General features: G+C 52.4%; 1 protein-coding gene across 5 annotated transcripts in view; it reads left to right on the top strand.

The window, feature by feature from the left end:
• Nucleotides 1-19164, top strand: part of abcc3 (ATP-binding cassette, sub-family C (CFTR/MRP), member 3) — a 146932-nt gene that overhangs the window by 118246 nt on the left and 9522 nt on the right. For 3 of the 5 annotated variants that reach the window (XM_072483866.1, XM_072483869.1, XM_072483868.1), the window contains 5 exons: nt 3149-3348; nt 4266-4392; nt 5202-5303; nt 6616-6762; nt 9553-9711. In XM_072483866.1, the coding sequence (XP_072339967.1) occupies nt 3149-3348; nt 4266-4392; nt 5202-5303; nt 6616-6762; nt 9553-9711 (735 nt within the window). Of the gene's footprint in view, nt 1-3148; nt 3349-4265; nt 4393-4884; nt 5304-6615; nt 6763-9552; nt 9712-19164 lie in introns of those variants that run through there. The other 2 variants (XR_011936286.1, XM_072483867.1) reach the window with 2 other exon arrangements.

Here is a 19164-nt window from a genome sequence, read left to right as displayed (position 1 = left end):
GGACTCTCTTCACCTGGTCCAGGAACAGGGAGCAGCTGCCTCGTCTCTGTTCACTCTGGAACCTCCTTCACTTCTCCGTTTTACCGTTGCTTCTCCCCCACCTCTTGTCTGCTTCAGTAGAACAGCTTTGTTTGGTCTAGTCTGTCCTGTCCAACTGTATTGGCCTGTTCCTCAGCGACACGATCTGCTGATATAGAGGTCCGTTTCCCCAGCACCCTCCCTCTCCCGACTCTTTCTCACTCTCTCCCTGTTTGTCGTGGAAAAGTGGCAATTTCCTCCGCTTTAATGTTGGGTCTTTGTCACTTCACCCACTCCAATCCTCTCCCAGGAACTGAGGCAGGAACAGACTGTTTTAATCTCTGTGCCACATCTCATAACTCATAGAATGGTTACAGTAGAGGTGGCCATTCAACCCTCTATACCCATGCTGACCCCAAGTTTCCGACCGTCTGTGCCATCTCTAAAATGGCTTATTTTCACCTCTAACATTGACTTCGTTCTTGCTTCAGCTTATCTGCTGAGGCCGTCATTTCTGCCTTTGTTACATCTCAACTCGCCTATTCCATTCTACCCTCTGTAAACCTCAGCTCACCAAGATTCACACCAAGTCCCGATCGGTTCCTGTACCCTGTGTCATGTGAGAGTACCTTAAAGAAATGGGTGTTTATAAATGGGTGTGTTTGTAAATATCTGTAGTGAGAGTACCTTTAAGAAATGGGTGTTTACTACTGCAGTGATGTCAGAGAGTGGGTGGAGCTGGGCTGTCTGCCAGCTTTTTACTTTCATTTTAGGATGTTTGCTGCAGGGTGTGTTTTAGTTTTGTTTTCAGAGCTGGATAGCTGCAGTCACAGCCTGAAGGTCTATTAGAATCTCTCTCTGTAACCTAAAGACTGTAAATCGATCTTGGTGATTTAAAATTAATAACAGTAGTGACTTTAACCTGATGTGCTTCTGGTAAAAGGTGTTTTAAGTCTTCTGGATGTTAAAAGGACATTACTTAGTGTTGTATTCTTTGGGGGTTGTATTTGAATTGATGGTTGCTAAGATGTTCACTGTTTGTTTTAAAAAGGTTAACTTGAGTTCATAGAATAAACATTGTTTTATTTTAAAAAATACTTTTCCATTTCTGCTGTGCCACACCTGTAGAGTGGGCCGTGTGCTCCCCATACCACAATCTAGTAAAAGTGGTGGGTCAGGTGAACTCCATGATCCACTTTGGGGTTCTCTAAACCCTGGCCCATAACACCTGTCCTCCTGTACCCGCTGTCCTACAGTCGTTCCCAGCCCAGCAACCCTTCAATTTTAAAATTCTCAACCTTGTTTTCTAACCCTCCATCCTCTTGCCCCTCCCTTTCTCTCTAATCTCTCAGCCTCCTGGGATATCTGGGCTCCTCTTCCCCAATTATAATCAGCACCATTGGTGGACTATGGCCCAATCTCTGCGCTCCTCTCCCTGTGCCTCTCTGCTTCTCGACATCTTGATCCTTGTTTAAGATGCTCCTTCTAACCCAAGTCTGCTAAAGCTCAGACCATAAGACATATGGTGATTCAGTCCTTCGTCCTCTTAGCTCCTCCTTTTGCTGATCTGATTGAATGAATGAATGAAATGAAAATCGCTTATTGTCACAAGTAGGCTTCAAATGAAGTTACTGTGAAAAGCCCCTAGTCGCCGCATTCCGGCGCCTGTTCGGGGAGGCTGTTAAGGGAATTGAACTGTGCTGCTGACCTGCCTTGGTCTGCTTTCAAAGCCAGCAATTTAGTCCTGTGCTAAACAGCCTCAGGGCTAAACATGGGACATAATCCTTCATTCGGGAAAGTTGTTGTTCTGGTTGAGGGGTGAAATCCAGCAATTCTCATTGGGCGATTAGCTTGAGACTGAATTTAGAGTACACTATTCTTTTTTTTCCAATTAAGCGGCAATTTAGCGTGGCCAATTCACCTAACCTGCACATCTTTGGGTTGTGTGGGTGAGACCCACACAGACACGGGGAGAATGTGCAAACTCCACACGGACAGGGACCCGGGGCCAGGATCGAACCTGGGTCCTCGGCGCCGTGAGGTAGCAGTGCTAACCACTATGCCAATGTGCTGCCCCTTCTCACAGTTCAATGTTGATAATCTAACCATGTCAGGCTTTTCTGAGCTTCCAGTTGGAATGGCCGTCTCCCCTAACCGAGCTTCTCCAGCAGTGTTTTCTGAGGGAGATAGGCTCAGTTGGAATGGACTAATTGACCAGGAATCCTTCCCTGATCAGCTTCCATTGGCCTGACAGTGTTTGCGTGTTTATTGTCATGTGAGAGTACGTTTGAGAAATGGGTGTTTACTACTGCAGTCAGAGAGTGGGTGGAGCTGGGCTGTCTGTCAGCTTTTTACTTTTGTTTTAGGCTGTTTGCTGCAGGGTGTTTTATAGTTTTGTTTTGTGTGGGAGCTGAAGCCAGACAGAGCAGGTGTACTGTTGATCTCTCTGCCATGAAAAGACTGTCTCTTGATCATTTGGTAAATTCAGAATTATAAATGTTCTGAGTAGTGACTTTAACCTAACGTGCTTCTGTTAAAGGTTATGTTTTTTGTAAGTTTTCTGGATGTTAAAAGGACAGCGTAAGCATTACTTAGTGTTGTATTCTTTGGGGGTTGTATTTGAATTAATGGTTGCTAAGATGTTCACTGTTTGTTTTAAAAAGGTTAACTTGAGTTCATAGAATAAACATTGTTTTACATTAAAAAATACTTTTCCATTTCTGCTCTACCACACCTGTAGAGTGGGCCGTGTGCTCCCCATACCACAATCTAGTAAAAGTTGTGGGTCAGGGGAACTCCATGATACACTTTGGGGTTCTCTAAACCCTGGCCCATAACATTATATGTCCAGAGGGTTTGCCTGGGCTGTTCTTCCCCACACACAGTAATCATCCTGCTGCCCTGTGCAGCCTCCCCCAGCTACTGTCACTACTGCTGCAGGTCACCCTGACTGTAACTCTTACCCTGATTTCTCTCTCTTTGCCGTAACCAGTGCTCCTGTTGATCTCAGTGCGTTTTTTGTCAGACTATCTGACCGTATTGTTGCCAATCAGCTTGATATTTTGAATACGCAACACAGTCTCCCTCATTCTAACCACCATTGTTATGAATTTGTCTTGTTAACTGCCAGCGGTTCTACGTGGCTACATCACGGCAGCTGAAACGCCTGGAGTCCGTCAGCCGCTCACCAATCTACTCCCACTTCTCAGAAACCATCACTGGCTCTAGCGTCATCCGAGCTTACGGGAGGGAAAGCAGCTTCATCCTGATGAACAACAACAAAGTGGATGCAAACCAGAAGAGTTACTACCCAGGCATCGTATCAAACAGGTGAGACACCGACACAAACCTTTCCCCACCCTCCTGTACAGAAACAAACCATTGAGCCATCAGCTTGGTGCTGCTATTTGTTCTCCATATGAATCTCCTCCCACCCCTACACCTCGTTCTCCCAGCAAATCCTTCCATTCCTTCATCCCTCACATTTATCCAACTTCCCCTTCAACCTGTCCACACTAGTCACCTCTGCCACTCTCTGTGGGAGCCAGTTCCACATTCTCCGCCACTCTGGATAAAGGCGTTGCTCCTGAATTCCCGCTTGGATTTATTAGTGACCGTCTATGGAAATATCTCTAGGCCTATCCTGTCAAACCCTTTCATAATTTTAAAGAGCTCTATCAGTTCACTGCACCCAGGGCAGCAAGGCGGCACAGTTAGCACTGTTGCCTCACGGTGCTGAGGACCCGGGTTTGAATCCCGGCCCCGGGTCACTGTCCGTGTGGAGTTTGCACATTCTCCCGGTGTCTGCGTGGGTTTCACCCCCCACAACCCAAAGATGTGCAGAGGAGGATTGGTCACACTAAATTGACCCTTAATTGGAAAATAAATAATTGGGTACTCTATAAATTTAAAAAATAATAATTAAAAAATTTTTTTTGAAAGGTCACCGCACCCACATTCCCCCTCCCCCCCCCTTCAGCTTTTCCTGTTAGATCTAGCCTCTGGATCCTGGTAGCATTCTACTGAATCTGCTCTGCACCTTCTCCAGCATCTCTATGTCCTTGAAATAATAGAATGACAAGAATTGGTCACAAAATCTCAAGCGAGATCTAACCAAAGTATGGTACAAGTTTAACGTAACCATCTTTTCAATGCTATCCCTCTGCTTTTTACAGTGCAGGAACCCAGGAAGAGGGCGTGCAGTACAGGCTCTGCTTCAACTCCTAACTGTCCCTTCTGTTCTTCAGGTGGCTTGGGATCCGGATCGAGTTTATTGGGAATGGAATCGTCCTGTTTGCTGCTCTGTTCGCTGTGATCGGCAGAGCTCACCTGAACCCAGGGATTGTCGGCCTCTCGGTTTCCTACGCCCTACAGGTAAGGACCCCGCACACCCACACAAACTGCAAAACATTGTCCGTGCTTAGAAAAAAGTTAGGACGTGGACTTTCACAACTTCAAGATGTCTGAAATGGTGTTGAACTGATACACGATCTGCTCTCTCAGCTATCTGGAAAACATTCCACAGCACGGTTCAAGAGAGAATATAGGAATAGGAAGTGGCATTTAGCCCCTTGACCTAGTCAATAAGATCATGGCTGATTTGTAACCAAACTCCACACACCTAACTTTGCCTCCTATTCCTTAACAGTTTGGGTTAACCAATACTTATCAATCTGGTTTCCTCACTTCACTCCCGGAAGATCCGGTTGTAATTTTTGGTCCCTGGTCCCATCCTCCCAAACCAGACAGTTTCAGGTCAGTGACCTTTCACCAGAAGGTTAACCACCTGAAATGTTAAAAAACTTTCTCTCTCCAGATGCTGCCTACTCTGCTGGGTTTATCCAGTATTTTCTGTTTCTGTTTCAGATTCCAGCATCCGCAGTATTTTGATTTTACAACAGTTTCTCTCTGTTCCCTTCAATACCCTGAAAACTTTGATCAATTCATCCTGAAATCTTCTAAATCATCTACATTAGCGATTCCGCCCAGACCTCAGAATACAGCTGACATCTCTGTCGTCTGTCCAACTCATTAATGTACCAGGGTGTCTGGCAATTGTACTCCAGGAGCATTCTTAACACCAGTGAGTTCCGGGCTGGATTTTGCTGCTTTCCACCAGGAACTGCTGCGTTTAAGGCTTGTTTTGAAACAACACAAACAGAACATTCCCTCTGATCATACAGGTCACCATGTCCTTAAACTGGATGGTGAGGATGACATCGGACCTGGAATCTAATATCGTGGCAGTAGAAAGAGTTAAAGAATATTCTGAAACCAAAACTGAGGTATGTAACTTAGCGTGTTTCAGCATTTTGACCTGGGGTGGGGCAGTATTTAGGTGTGGGTTGTTTTTGAGACTGGGGTTGAATGCCAATCAAGCGGCTGCTTTGCCCTGGATGGTGTCGAGCTTTTTGTGTGTTGTTGGAGCTGCTCATCCAGGCAAGTGGAGCGTATTCCACCACACTGCTGACTTGATCCAGGCTTGTTTGGGGGGGGGGTGGTCAGGTGAGTTACTCGCCGCAGGATTCCCAGCCTGTGACCTGCCCTGGTAGCCACTGTGTCAATATGGCTCGTCCAAGTCAGTTTCCGATCAATGGTAACCCCCAGGAAGCTGATTGTGGGAATTCAGCAGTGGTAATGCCATTGAATGTCAAGGAGATGATTAGATTCTCTCTTGTTAAAGATGGTATTTATATGATGTGAATGTAACTGTTACTTGTCAGGCCAAGTCCGGATATTGTCCAGGTCTTGCTGCATTTGGATATGGACTGCTTCATTATCTGAGAATAGTGAATGGTGCTGAACATTGTGTTGTCACCCGCAAACATCCCAATTTCTGAGCTTGTGATAGAGGGAAGGTCATTGATGAAGCAGCTGAAGATGGCTGGGCGAGGCTGGCACGGTGGCACAGTAGTTAGCACTGCTGCCTCACAGCGCTGAGGACCGGGTCACTGTGGAGTTTGCACATTCTCCCTGTGTCTGTGTGGGTTTCACCCCCATAACCCAAAGATGTGCAGGGTAGGTGGATTGGTCACACTAAATTGCCCCTTAATTGGAGAAAAAAAGAATTGGGCACTTCAAATTTATCCCCAAAAAAGATGGTTGGGCCTAGGACACGACCCTGAGGAACTCCCGCAGTGATGTCCTGGAGCTGAGATGATTGACCTCCAATCACCACAACCATCTTCCTTTGTGCCGGGTATGACTCCGACCAGCGGAGAGTTTTCCCCCTGATTCACATCGACTCCTTTTTGCTGCCTTGATGTCAACAGCAATCTCTCACCGAACCAGTCATTCAGTTTTTTTCTCCTGTTTGGACCAAGGTTGTGATGAGGAACTCAGTCTGGCACTGGAGAGCAGGATTCAAGACCCTTGTCGGAAACCTTTCAAAATTCTGCTGGGAGGTGCTATCGAGCGGAGAATTAGATGTGGCAGCATTGTGACTGGGGAACTCGGCACAGGGATAAGGAGACTGGGATCCTGATTATCATTGTTTCAATGCATTACCTCCCATTCCACCACCAACCTCACCACAGATCAAGAAATGTAACTGGTGCCAAGTGTAGACACAGAGTTCACCCGAATATCTAATTGCAGGCTCCCTGGGTGATCGAGGACAACCGCCCACCAGAATCCTGGCCGGAGGCAGGGAATGTGGAGTTCCATGGATACAGTGTGCGGTATAGAGAGGGGTTAGACTTGGTGCTTAAAGACCTCTCTCTGAATGTGCACGGTGGAGAAAAGGTGGGTGTGAGAAACCATCCCAATGACCAGAACCTCAGGGAACACAGTAAATCCCACAGTCCATAATGCTCACGGGCCTTTTACTTCTTGTCTGTTTATCCAGTTACTGCTTTGCATTCACTTGGGTTTGGAAGGTGGAGAGATTATCTTACTGAGGTGTTTAAATAACAATGCGATTTGATATTGAAATGTGACCATTTCCACCCCACACTCCTGAATCTCTCGAGTGGGAGTTAGAATTTGCCTTGGGACGAGCGGGCGGAGAAAGAGGTGTTGCCATGGGGGAGAGTGAGGTATCGGGATTGGATAGATAGATGTAGCAATGCATCGGATTTCAGGAAGGATCAGTAATAGAGGCACAGATAACAGGTATATTAAATTGAATATGATTTGATGTGTCACATATACCGAGGTACAGTGAAAAGTATTGTTCTGCGTACAGACCAGACCGATCATTCCATCCATGAAAATAACATAGATGGTGACACAGTGGTAATGTCACTGGCCCAGTAATCCAGAGTACCAGTAATCCAGAGGCCCAGTAATCCAGAGGCCCAGGCTAGTGCTCTGGGGACAGGAATTCAAATCCCACCACAGCAGCTGGTGTAATTTAAATTTACAAATAAAGATACAGCACAGGAACAGGCCCTTCGGCCCTCCAAGCCCGTGCCGACCATGCTGCCCGTCTAAACTACAATCTTCTACACTTCCGTATCCCTCTATTCCCATCCTATTCATGTATTTGTCAAGATGCCCCTTAAATATCACTATCGTCCCTGCTTCCACCACCTCCTCCGGTAGCGAGTTCCAGGCACCCACTACCCTCTGCGTAAAAAACTTGCCTCGTACATCTACTCCAAACCTTGCCCCTCGCACCTTAAACCTATGCCCCTTAGTAATTGACCCCTCTACCCTGGGGAAAAGTCTCTGACTATCCACTCTGTCCATACCCCTCTTGATTTTGTAGATGTCTGTGAGGTCGTCCCTCAATCTCTTATCGTTCCAGTGAGAACAGACCAAGTTAATCCAACTTCTCCTCATAGCTAATGCCCTCCATTAGGGCTTTGACAAATGGTCACCTGGACTCGAAACGTTCGCTCTTTTCTCTCCCCACAGATGCTGCCAGACCTGCTGAGGTTTTCCAGCACTTTCTGTTTTGATCCTGGTACCCTCTCCAAAACCGCCACATCCTTCTGCTAGTGTGGCGACCAGAATTGAACACTATACTCCAAGTGTGGCCTAAGGTTAGAACATAGAACATACAGTGCAGAAGGAGGCCATTCGGCCCATCGAGTCTGCACCGACCCACCTAAGCCCTCACTTCCACCCCATCCCCGTAATCCAATAACCCCTCCTAAGCTTTTTCGTCGCTAAGGGCAATTTATCATGGCCAATCCACCTAACCTGCACGTCTTTGGACTGTGGGAGGAAACCGGAGCACCCGGAGGAAACCCACGCAGACACGGGGAGAATGTGCAGACTCCGCACAGACAGTGACCCAGCAGGGAATCGAACCTGGGATCCTGGCGCTGTGAAGCCACAGTGCTATCCACCATGCTGCCCTAGTTCTATACAGCTGCAACATGACTTGCCCATTTTTATACTCAAATGCCCCAGCCAATGAAGGCAAGCATGCCGTATGCCTTCTTGACTACCTTCTCCACTTGCATTGCCACTTTGTGACCTGTGGACCCAGATCCCTCTGCCTATCAATAATCTTAAGGGTTCTTCCCTTTACTGTATATTTCCCACCTGTATTAAACCTTCCAAAATGCATTACCTCACATTTGTCCGGATTAAACTCCATCTGCCACCTCTCCACCCAAGTCTCCAAACGATCTAAATCCTGCTGTATCCTCTGACAGTCCTCATCGCTATCCGCAATTCCACCAACCTTTGTGTCGTCCGCAAACTTACTAATCAGACCAGTTACATTTTCCTCCAAATCATTTATATATACTGCAAACAGCAAAGGTCCCAGCACTGATCTCTGTGGAATTAATAAATAAATCTTGAATTATAAAGCTTGCGTCAGTAATAATGACAATGGAACCATTTGTCGAATGTTGTAAAAAGCCACCTGGTTCATTAATACCCTTTGAAGAAGGAAATCTGCCATCCTTACCCAGTCTGGCCTACATGTGACTCTGGACCCACAGCCACGTGATTGCCGCTTCATTGCTCTCTGAAATATTCCATTCAAAGATAATTAGGGATGGGCGACAAATGCCATCAAAGAATAAATCTGGCAAAAGAACACCGGGGAGGTGAGATATTTTATGTGGTGAGATATGGGTGCGCGAGTTATAGCGATGTGGATACACCAGCTGAAAAGTAGCTTAAAATAACAGATTTGAACCTTCAAAAGGAAATTAGAATTTAAGGAAAGAATTGGGGCTATGGGACGAACGGGATCGATCTTGCAAAGATCCTCGTTCTGTGTTGTAAGATCCTATTGAAAGGGAAGTGGGGAGAAAGAATTTATCTTAATAGCAGTCTGTGTAGGCCGAGAATTAAACCAAAAGGATGGGGAAATGTCTTATTAGCAAATGGGCCAGTGACGAGCTGGTGTTTAGGAACTGGGCAGCTCAGGTAAAGGTTTAATGAGGGCTGGGGAAGCTGCGAGACGAGCGTGGGTAAGGGTAGATATCTGGCCATTGTTCTTTGGGGCCAGAGGGGAGGAGAATACTCCTGTATGGCTGGTCAGTGAAACAGGGTGGACGTAGCAGGTTGGAGCTGTGTACACCCACTACATTGCACCTGTACTGTTAATGGTGTATATATATTTAGGTTGGTATTGTCGGGCGGACAGGAGCTGGTAAATCCTCGATGACTCTCTGCCTCTTCAGAATCATCGAGGCAGCGGAAGGGGAGATCGTAATTGATGGAGTGAAGATCGCAGATATTGGGCTTCACGATCTCCGATCAAAACTCACCATCATCCCACAGGTAAGCACCAACATCAAACTCAAGGCTAGAAATTCTCTGCTGCTACCCACTTGCTACAGAATTGCTGCTGTATTTATCTATACCGTGCACAGCAAGCTCCCAGAATCTTTCTGGAGGAATGATGGCTCGGACACGAGACCTGACAATCCCTTCTTCCAAAATTACTGTTGCATCCACAGAATTGGCAGACAGGCTTCACATCCCAGCTCAAAGACTGCATGGTATTACCTCTCTGACAGTGCGACGTTCCCTCAGTACTGCCCTCCGACATACAAACAAATGAATTGAGAGAAGCGGGCCATTTGCCCTTCAAGCTTGCTCCGCCATTCATTAAGGTCATGGCTGATCGGTGTATTTTTCCGAATTCCATATTCCCACCTACTCCCAACACCGTATATTCTTGTTCAGCAAAATAATTAATCTACCTGTGCCTCAAACATAATGATTCACCTGCCTCCAGACACGCCCCCGCCTCCAGACACGCTCCCGCCTCCAGACACGCTCCCGCCTCCAGACACGCTCCCGCCTCCAGAGACGCCCCCGCCTCCAGAGACGCCCCCGCCTCCAGAGACGCCCCCGCCTCCAGAGACGCCCCCGCCTCCAGAGACGCCCCCGCCTCCAGAGACGCCCCCGCCTCCAGAGACGCCCCCGCCTCCAGAGAGAGTTCCAAAGTCTTACAACCCTCAAAGAAAACCTCTCTCCTCATCGCTGTCCTAAAAGGGCAACTCAGAATTTTAAAACAGTGCCCCCTAGACTCACCCACAAGAGGAAACATATTTTCCACACCCGCCTGGTCAACAATGTTCAGGATCTGATATTCTCTCTGTCTCCTCTGGAAACAAGCCCATTCTGTCTAACCTTTCCTCACGACAACCCGCTCAATCTAGTAAACCGCCTCTGCCTCCAACGCACATCCTTAAATAAAACCAAAACTGTACACAGTATTAGAATTTACAGTGCAGAAGGAGGCCATTCGGCCCATCGAGTCTGCACGGCCCTTGGAAAGAACACCCTACTTAAACCCAGGCCTCCACCCTATCCCCATAACCCCACCTAACCTTTTTGGACACTATGGACAATTTATTATGGCCAATCCACCTAACCTGCACGTCTTTGGACTGTGGGGGGAAACCCACGCACACACTGGGAGAACGTGCAGACTCCGCACAGACACCGGAGGCCGGAATTGAACCCGTGTCGCTGTAGCTGTGATGCAGTAGTGCTAACCACTGTGTCACAGCGTCGCCCTGGGTCGCCGTAGCTGTGAGGCAGAAGTGCTAACCACCCCAATGGTCTCTCCAATCAATGCCCTGTATAACGGAAACTTTTTTTTTAATGACCAATTCCTCGTGTAATTAGCCTGAATTATTTGTACTGCGTTCCAACTTTGTGACTTGTGCACTAGATCCCTTTGCACCTTGCAATTCTGCATTCGTCCATTAAAGTAACACTCTGCTTTTGTATTCTTCCTCCCAAAGTGAACAACTTCACATTTTCCCACATTATACTTCATCTACCAGATGTTCGCCCAACACACTTCCCTACCCATCTTTGTGTCACCTGCAAATTTAGCTACCATACCTTCAAGTCATTGAGGGACTCCACTCTTTGCATCCTGCCAATCAGAAAACAACCCATTAATGCATTGTTTTCTGCCAGCCAACCTTCTGTATATGTTATCCCCAACACCGCGAGCTCTCCCCGGCACCGCGAGCTCTCCCCAACACCGCGAGCTCTGCCCGGCACCGCGAGCTCTCCCCAACACCGCGAGCTCTCCCCAACACCGCGAGCTCTCCCCAACACCGCGAGCTCTCCCCAACACCGCGAGCTCTCCCCAACACCGCGAGCTCTCCCCAACACCGCGAGCTCTCCCCAACACCGCGAGCTCTGCCCGGCACCGCGAGCTCTCCCCAACACCGCGAGCTCTCCCCGGCACCGCGAGCTCTCCCCAACACCGCGAGCTCTCCCCAACACCGCGAGCTCTGCCCGGCACCGCGAGCTCTCCCCGGCACCGCGAGCTCTGCCCGGCACCGCGAGCTCTGCCCGGCACCGCGAGCTCTCCCCGGCACCGCGAGCTCTGCCCGGCACCGCGAGCTCTCCCCAACACCGCGAGCTCTCCCCAACACCGCGAGCTCTCCCCAACACCGCGAGCTCTCCCCAACACCGCGAGCTCTCCCCGGCACCGCGAGCTCTGCCCGGCACCGCGAGCTCTCCCCGGCACCGCGAGCTCTCCCCAACACCGCGAGCTCTCCCCAACACCGCGAGCTCTCCCCAACACCGCGAGCTCTGCCCGGCACCGCGAGCTCTCCCCGGCACCGCGAGCTCTGCCCGGCACCGCGAGCTCTCCCCGGCACCGCGAGCTCTCCCCGGCACCGCGAGCTCTGCCCGGCACCGCGAGCTCTGCCCGGCACCGCGAGCTCTCCCCAACACCGCGAGCTCTGCCCGGCACCGCGAGCTCTCCCCGGCACCGCGAGCTCTCCCCGGCACCGCGAGCTCTGCCCGGCACCGCGAGCTCTCCCCGGCACCGCGAGCTCTGCCCGGCACCGCGAGCTCTGCCCGGCACCGCGAGCTCTCCCCGGCACCGCGAGCTCTCCCCGGCACCGCGAGCTCTGCCCGGCACCGCGAGCTCTGCCCGGCACCGCGAGCTCTCCCCGGCACCGCGAGCTCTCCCCGGCACCGCGAGCTCTGCCCGGCACCGCGAGCTCTCCCCGGCACCGCGAGCTCTGCCCGGCACCGCGAGCTCTCCCCAACACCGCGAGCTCTCCCCGGCACCGCGAGCTCTCCCCGGCACCGCGAGCTCTGCCCGGCACCGCGAGCTCTGCCCGGCACCGCGAGCTCTGCCCGGCACCGCGAGCTCTCCCCGGCACCGCGAGCTCTCCCCGGCACCGCGAGCTCTCCCCGGCACCGCGAGCTCTGCCCGGCACCGCGAGCTCTCCCCGGCACCGCGAGCTCTCCCCGGCACCGCGAGCTCTGCCCGGCACCGCGAGCTCTCCCCGGCACCGCGAGCTCTGCCCGGCACCGCGAGCTCTCCCCGGCACCGCGAGCTCTCCCCGGCACCGCGAGCTCTCCCCGGCACCGCGAGCTCTGCCCGGCACCGCGAGCTCTCCCCGGCACCGCGAGCTCTCCCCGGCACCGCGAGCTCTGCCCGGCACCGCGAGCTCTCCCCAACACCGCGAGCTCTCCCCGGCACCGCGAGCTCTGCCCGGCACCGCGAGCTCTCCCCAACACCGCGAGCTCTGCCCGGCACCGCGAGCTCTCCCCGGCACCGCGAGCTCTCCCCAACACCGCGAGCTCTGCCCGGCACCGCGAGCTCTCCCCGGCACCGCGAGCTCTCCCCGGCACCGCGAGCTCTGCCCGGCACCGCGAGCTCTCCCCGGCACCGCGAGCTCTCCCCGGCACCGCGAGCTCTGCCCGGCACCGCGAGCTCTCCCCGGCACCGCGAGCTCTGCCCGGCACCGCGAGCTCTCCCCGGCACCGCGAGCTCTCCCCGGCACCGCGAGCTCTCCCCGGCACCGCGAGCTCTCCCCGGCACCGCGAGCTCTCCCCGGCACCGCGAGCTCTCCCCGGCACCGCGAGCTCTCCCCGGCACCGCGAGCTCTCCCCGGCACCGCGAGCTCTCCCCGGCACCGCGAGCTCTGCCCGGCACCGCGAGCTCTCCCCGGCACCGCGAGCTCTGCCCGGCACCGCGAGCTCTCCCCGGCACCGCGAGCTCTCCCCGGCACCGCGAGCTCTCCCCGGCACCGCGAGCTCTGCCCGGCACCGCGAGCTCTCCCCGGCACCGCGAGCTCTCCCCGGCACCGCGAGCTCTGCCCGGCACCGCGAGCTCTCCCCAACACCGCGAGCTCTCCCCGGCACCGCGAGCTCTGCCCGGCACCGCGAGCTCTCCCCAACACCGCGAGCTCTGCCCGGCACCGCGAGCTCTCCCCGGCACCGCGAGCTCTCCCCAACACCGCGAGCTCTGCCCGGCACCGCGAGCTCTCCCCGGCACCGCGAGCTCTCCCCGGCACCGCGAGCTCTGCCCGGCACCGCGAGCTCTCCCCGGCACCGCGAGCTCTCCCCGGCACCGCGAGCTCTGCCCGGCACCGCGAGCTCTCCCCGGCACCGCGAGCTCTGCCCGGCACCGCGAGCTCTCCCCGGCACCGCGAGCTCTCCCCGGCACCGCGAGCTCTCCCCGGCACCGCGAGCTCTCCCCGGCACCGCGAGCTCTCCCCGGCACCGCGAGCTCTGCCCGGCACCGCGAGCTCTGCCCGGCACCGCGAGCTCTGCCCGGCACCGCGAGCTCTGCCCGGCACCGCGAGCTCTGCCCGGCACCGCGAGCTCTCCCCGGCACCGCGAGCTCTCCCCGGCACCGCGAGCTCTCCCCGGCACCGCGAGCTCTCCCCGGCACCGCGAGCTCTGCCCGGCACCGCGAGCTCTCCCCGGCACCGCGAGCTTTTATTTTTTTTTAATGTTGCACCTTATCAAATGCCTGCTGGAAATCCAAGTACTGTACATCTACAGGCTCCCCTCTATCCACAGCGCATGTTACTCCTTCAAAGAACTCCAATAAATTGGTTAAATGTGTTTTCCCTTTCTCAAAAAGAAATGCTGACTCTTCCCAATGACCTTGAGTTTCTCTAAGTGCCCAGCTATAACCTCTTTGACGATTGATTATAACACCTTCCACGCACAGACATCAAGCTAACTAGCCTGTAGTTTCCTGTTTTCTGTCCCACTCCCGTCTTGAATAGAGGGGTTAATATTTGCTACTTTCCAGAATCTAGTGAATTGTGGAAAATTAACGCCAACGCATCAGCCCCTCTTTTACAGCCCTAGAGTGAAGTCCATCCGGGCTCGGAGACGTGTCAGTTGCAGCTCCATCTGTTTGCTCAGCACAGCTTCCCTGGTGATTGTCATTTCACCGGGTTCCGCTCTCCCCTCCACGTCCTGATTTGCAGATATTACTGGAATGTTTTTTGTATCCTCTATAGTGAAGACAAGCAAAATATCTTCATTTCATCTGCCATTTCCTTATTATCCATGTAATTAATTCCCACTCTCAACTGTCTAGCCCACTGAGCTAAACCAACTTGGTTTAGGTTGGTTTAGCACAGTGGGCTAGACAGCTGGTTTGTGATGCAGAACAAGGCCAGCAGCACGGGTTCAATTCCTGTACCAACCTCTCCGAACAGGCGCTGGAATGTGGTGACTAGGGGCTTTTCACAGTAACTTCATACTTGTGACAATAAAAGATTATTTATAGAAACTCTTGCTTTTACATTTCTAGCTAGTGTTATGATCTGGCAAGTACTGCGCAAACCAAATCCCAAAGGGAAACTGAGCAAGCTATCACAACTCTTCTTTGTATTTAAACCACGAGGGTTAAGGAAAATCCCAAGGCTTTTTACACGTACATAAAAAGCAAGAGGGTAGCCAGGGAAAAGGTTGGCCCACTGAAGGATAGGCAAGGGAATCTATGTGTGCAGCCAGAGGAAATGGGCGAGGTACTAAATGAATACTTTGCATCAGTATTCACCAAAGAGAAGAAATTGGTAGATGTTGAGTCTGGAGAAGGGGGTGTAGATAGCCTGGGTCACATTGAGATCCAAAAAGACAAGGGGTTGGGTGTCTTAAAAAATATTAAGGTAGATAAGTCCCCAGGGCCTGATGGGATCTACCCCAGAATACTGAAGGAGGCTGGAGAGGAAATTGCTGAGGCCTTGACAGAAATCTTTGGATCCTCACTGTCTTCAGGGGATGTCCCGGAGGACTGGAGAATAGCCAATGTTGTTCCTCTGTTTAAGAAGGGTAGCAAGAGACTTCCGGGTGCGGCGATGACCAGCTGAGTCGCACGTTTCGGCAGCTCCCGTGAAACGGACTTTTGGGCTCTTGATAGGAGCCCCAACGGCAATTTTGACGGCTAAAAACACTGTGCGGTAAACCAGAAGGGAATCCCCCCTGGATACGGATGAAAAAAGAAGGAGAAATTGGCCGGATTGCAGTGGATCCTTTAGAACAGCGGCAAGGAAGGCAAGCAAAAACCAAGATGGCGTCGGAAGGTGGCAGTTTAACATGGGGCCCTGAACAACAAGAGTTCCTGAAATGCTGTGTGGAAGAGCTCAAAAAGGAAATGAAGAAAGAGCTGTTGGCCCCGATACTACAGGCGATCGAAGGGCTAAAGGAGGAACAAAAGACCCAGGAGCGGGAGCTTCGGGTCGTGAAGGCAAAGGCAGCCGAGAATGAGGACGACATACAGGGCCTGGTGGTGAAGACGGAGACGCATGAGGCACATCAGAAACGATGTGTGGAAAAGTTGGAGGCACTGGAGAACAACGCAAGGAGGAACAACCTGAGGATTCTTGGTCTTCCTGAAGGTGCGGAGGGAGCGGACGTTGGGGCATATGTGAGCACGATGCTGCACTCGTTAATGGGAGTGGAGGCCCCGGCGGGTCCGTTGGAGGTGGAGGGAGCATACCGAGTGATGGCGCGAGGACCGAGAGCAGGAGAAATTCCCAGAGCCATAGTGGTGAGATTCCTCCGTTTTAAGGATAGAGAAATGGTCCTTAGATGGGCAAAGAAAACTCGGAGCAGTAAATGGGAGAATGCGGTGATCCGCGTTTATCAAGACTGGAGTGCGGAGGTGGCGAGAAGGAGGGAGAGCTTTAATCGGGCCAAGGCGGTGCTTCATAAAAAGAAGATAAAATTTGGAATGCTGCAACCGGCAAGACTGTGGGTCACATATCGAGGGAGGCACCACTACTTTGAGACGGCGGATGAAGCGTGGACTTTTATTGTTGAAGAAAAACTGGAATGAGCGGGTTATTAAAAAGAACGTTTGAACAAAGTGGTGGGGCGAATGTGGGGGGCGAAGAGGGGGGTTAAAAAGGGGGGAAAGAGGAGTTTTATGTACTAATCCTGCGATGTGGTAACTTTTCTCTCTTCCACAGGTGGGGAGGTGGAGGAGATGGGGCGTTGGCCATTGGGGGCGGGGCCAAGGGAGAAGCACGGGCTTGGTTCCCGCGCTATGATAATCATGGCGGGAATAGGGAAGCAGGAAGGAGGGGGCGTCGCACGGTGCGAGCCGAGGTCACGGGGGGAAGCCGAGGTCGGCCAGAGTTTGCTGACTTCTGGGAGCAACATGGGGGGAGTAATTACGCTAGCGGGGGGGGGGGGGGGGGGGGGGTGGGAATTACTGGGTTGCTGCTGCTGGGGAGAGGGGGGAGCTGGTATGGGAGGGGATGGGCGGGGGGGCCACCGCCTGGGGGAGATACAGCTGCGTGGGAACCGGGTGAGGAGCTGGAAAAAGGGGATGGCTAATCGACAAGGGGGGGTAGGAAGCCCCCCAGCCCGGCTGATCACGTGGAACGTGAGAGGGCTGAACGGGCTGATAAAGAGGGCACGGGTACTCGCACGCCTTAAGAAACTTAAGGCAGATGTGGATATGTTACAGGAAACGCACCTGAAACTGATAGACCAGGTTAGGCTACGCAAAGGATGGGTGGGGCAGGTGTTCCATTCGGGGCTAGATGCGAAAAACAGGGGGGTGGCTATATTAGTGGGGAAGCGGGTAATGTTCGAGGCAAAGACTATAGTGGCGGATAACGGGGGCAGATACGTGATGGTGAGTGGCAAACGACAGGGGGAGATGGTGGTTTTGGTAAACGTATATGCCCCGAACTGGGATGATGCCAATTTTATGAGGCGGATGCTAGGACGCATCCCGGACCTAGAGGTGGGAAAGCTGATAATGGGGGGAGATTTTAATACGGTGTTGGAACCAGGGCTGGATAGGTCGAAGTCTATGACTGGAAGGAGGCCGGCAGCAGCCAAGGTACTTAAAGATTTTATGGAGCAGATGGGAGGTGTAGACCCGTGGAGATTTAGCAGACCTAGGAGTAAGGAGTTCTCGTTTTTCTCCTATGTCCATAAAGTCTACTCGCGAATAGACTTTTTTGTGCTGGGAAGGGCGTTGATCCCGAAGGTGAGGGGAACGGAGTATACGGCTATAGCCATTTCGGATCACGCTCCACACTGGGTAGACTTGGAGATAGGGGAGGAAACAGGAGGGCGCCCAGCCTGGAGAATGGACATGGGACTAATGGCGGATGAGGGGGTGTGTCTAAGGGTGAGGGGATGCATTGAAAAGTACTTGGAACTCAATGATAATGGGGAGGTCCAGGTGGGAGTGGTCTGGGAGGCGCTGAAGGCGGTGGTTAGAGGGGAGCTGATATCAATAAGGGCACATAAAGGGAAGCAGGGGAGTAAGGAACGGGAGCGGTTGCTGCAAGAACTTTTGAGGGTGGACAGACAATATGCGGAAGCACCGGAGGAGGGACTGTACAGGGAAAGGCAAAGGCTACATGTAGAATTTGACTTGCTGACTACGGGCATTGCAGAGGCACAATGGAGGAAGGCACAGGGTGTACAGTATGAATATGGGGAGAAGGCGAGCAGGTTGCTGGCACACCAATTGAGGAAAAGGGGAGCAGCGAGGGAAATAGGGGGAGTGAGGGATGAGGAAGGAGAGATGGAGCGGGGAGCGGAGAGAGTGAATGGAGTGTTCAAGACATTTTATAAAAAATTATATGAAGCTCAACCCCCGGATGGGAGGGAGAGAATGATGGGCTTCTTGGATCGGCTGGAATTTCCCAAGGTGGAAGAGCAGGAAAGGGTGGGACTGGGAGCACAGATCGAGGTAGAAGAAGTGGTGAAAGGAATTAGGAGCATGCAGGCGGGAAAGGCCCCGGGACCGGATGGATTCCCAGTCGAATTCCATAGAAAATATGTGGACTTGCTCGCCCCGGTATTGACGAGGACCTTTAATGAGGCAAAGGAAAGGGGACAACTGCCCCCGACTATGTCTGAAGCAACGATATCGCTTCTCTTAAAGAAGGAAAAGGACCCGCTACAATGCGGGTCCTATAGACCTATTTCCCTCCTAAATGTAGATGCCAAGATCCTGGCCAAGGTAATGGCAATGAGAATAGAGGAATGTGTCCCGGGGGTGGTCCACGAGGACCAAACTGGGTTTGTGAAGGGGAGACAGCTGAACACGAATATACGGAGGCTGTTAGGGGTAATGATGATGGCCCCCACCAGAGGGGGAAACGGAGATAGTAGTGGCGATGGATGCCGAGAAAGCATTTGGTAGAGTGGAGTGGGATTATTTGTGGGAGGTGTTGAGGAGATTTGGTTTTGGAGAGGGGTATGTTAGATGGGTGCAGCTGTTGTATAGGGCCCCGATGGCGAGCGTGGTCACGAATGGACGGGGATCTGCATATTTTCGGCTCCATAGAGGGACAAGGCAGGGATGCCCTCTGTCCCCATTATTGTTTGCACTGGCGATTGAGCCCCTGGCGATAGCGTTGAGGGGTTCCAAGAAGTGGAGGGGAGTACTTAGAGGAGGAGAAGAACACCGGGTATCTTTGTATGCGGACGATTTGCTACTATACGTGGCAGACCCGGCGGAGGGGA

The sequence above is a fragment of the Scyliorhinus torazame genome, chromosome 18, assembly GCF_047496885.1.
Source record: "Scyliorhinus torazame isolate Kashiwa2021f chromosome 18, sScyTor2.1, whole genome shotgun sequence".
Classification (NCBI taxonomy): Eukaryota; Metazoa; Chordata; class Chondrichthyes; order Carcharhiniformes; family Scyliorhinidae; genus Scyliorhinus; species Scyliorhinus torazame.
This window is presented reverse-complemented; position numbering and strand designations above follow the sequence as displayed.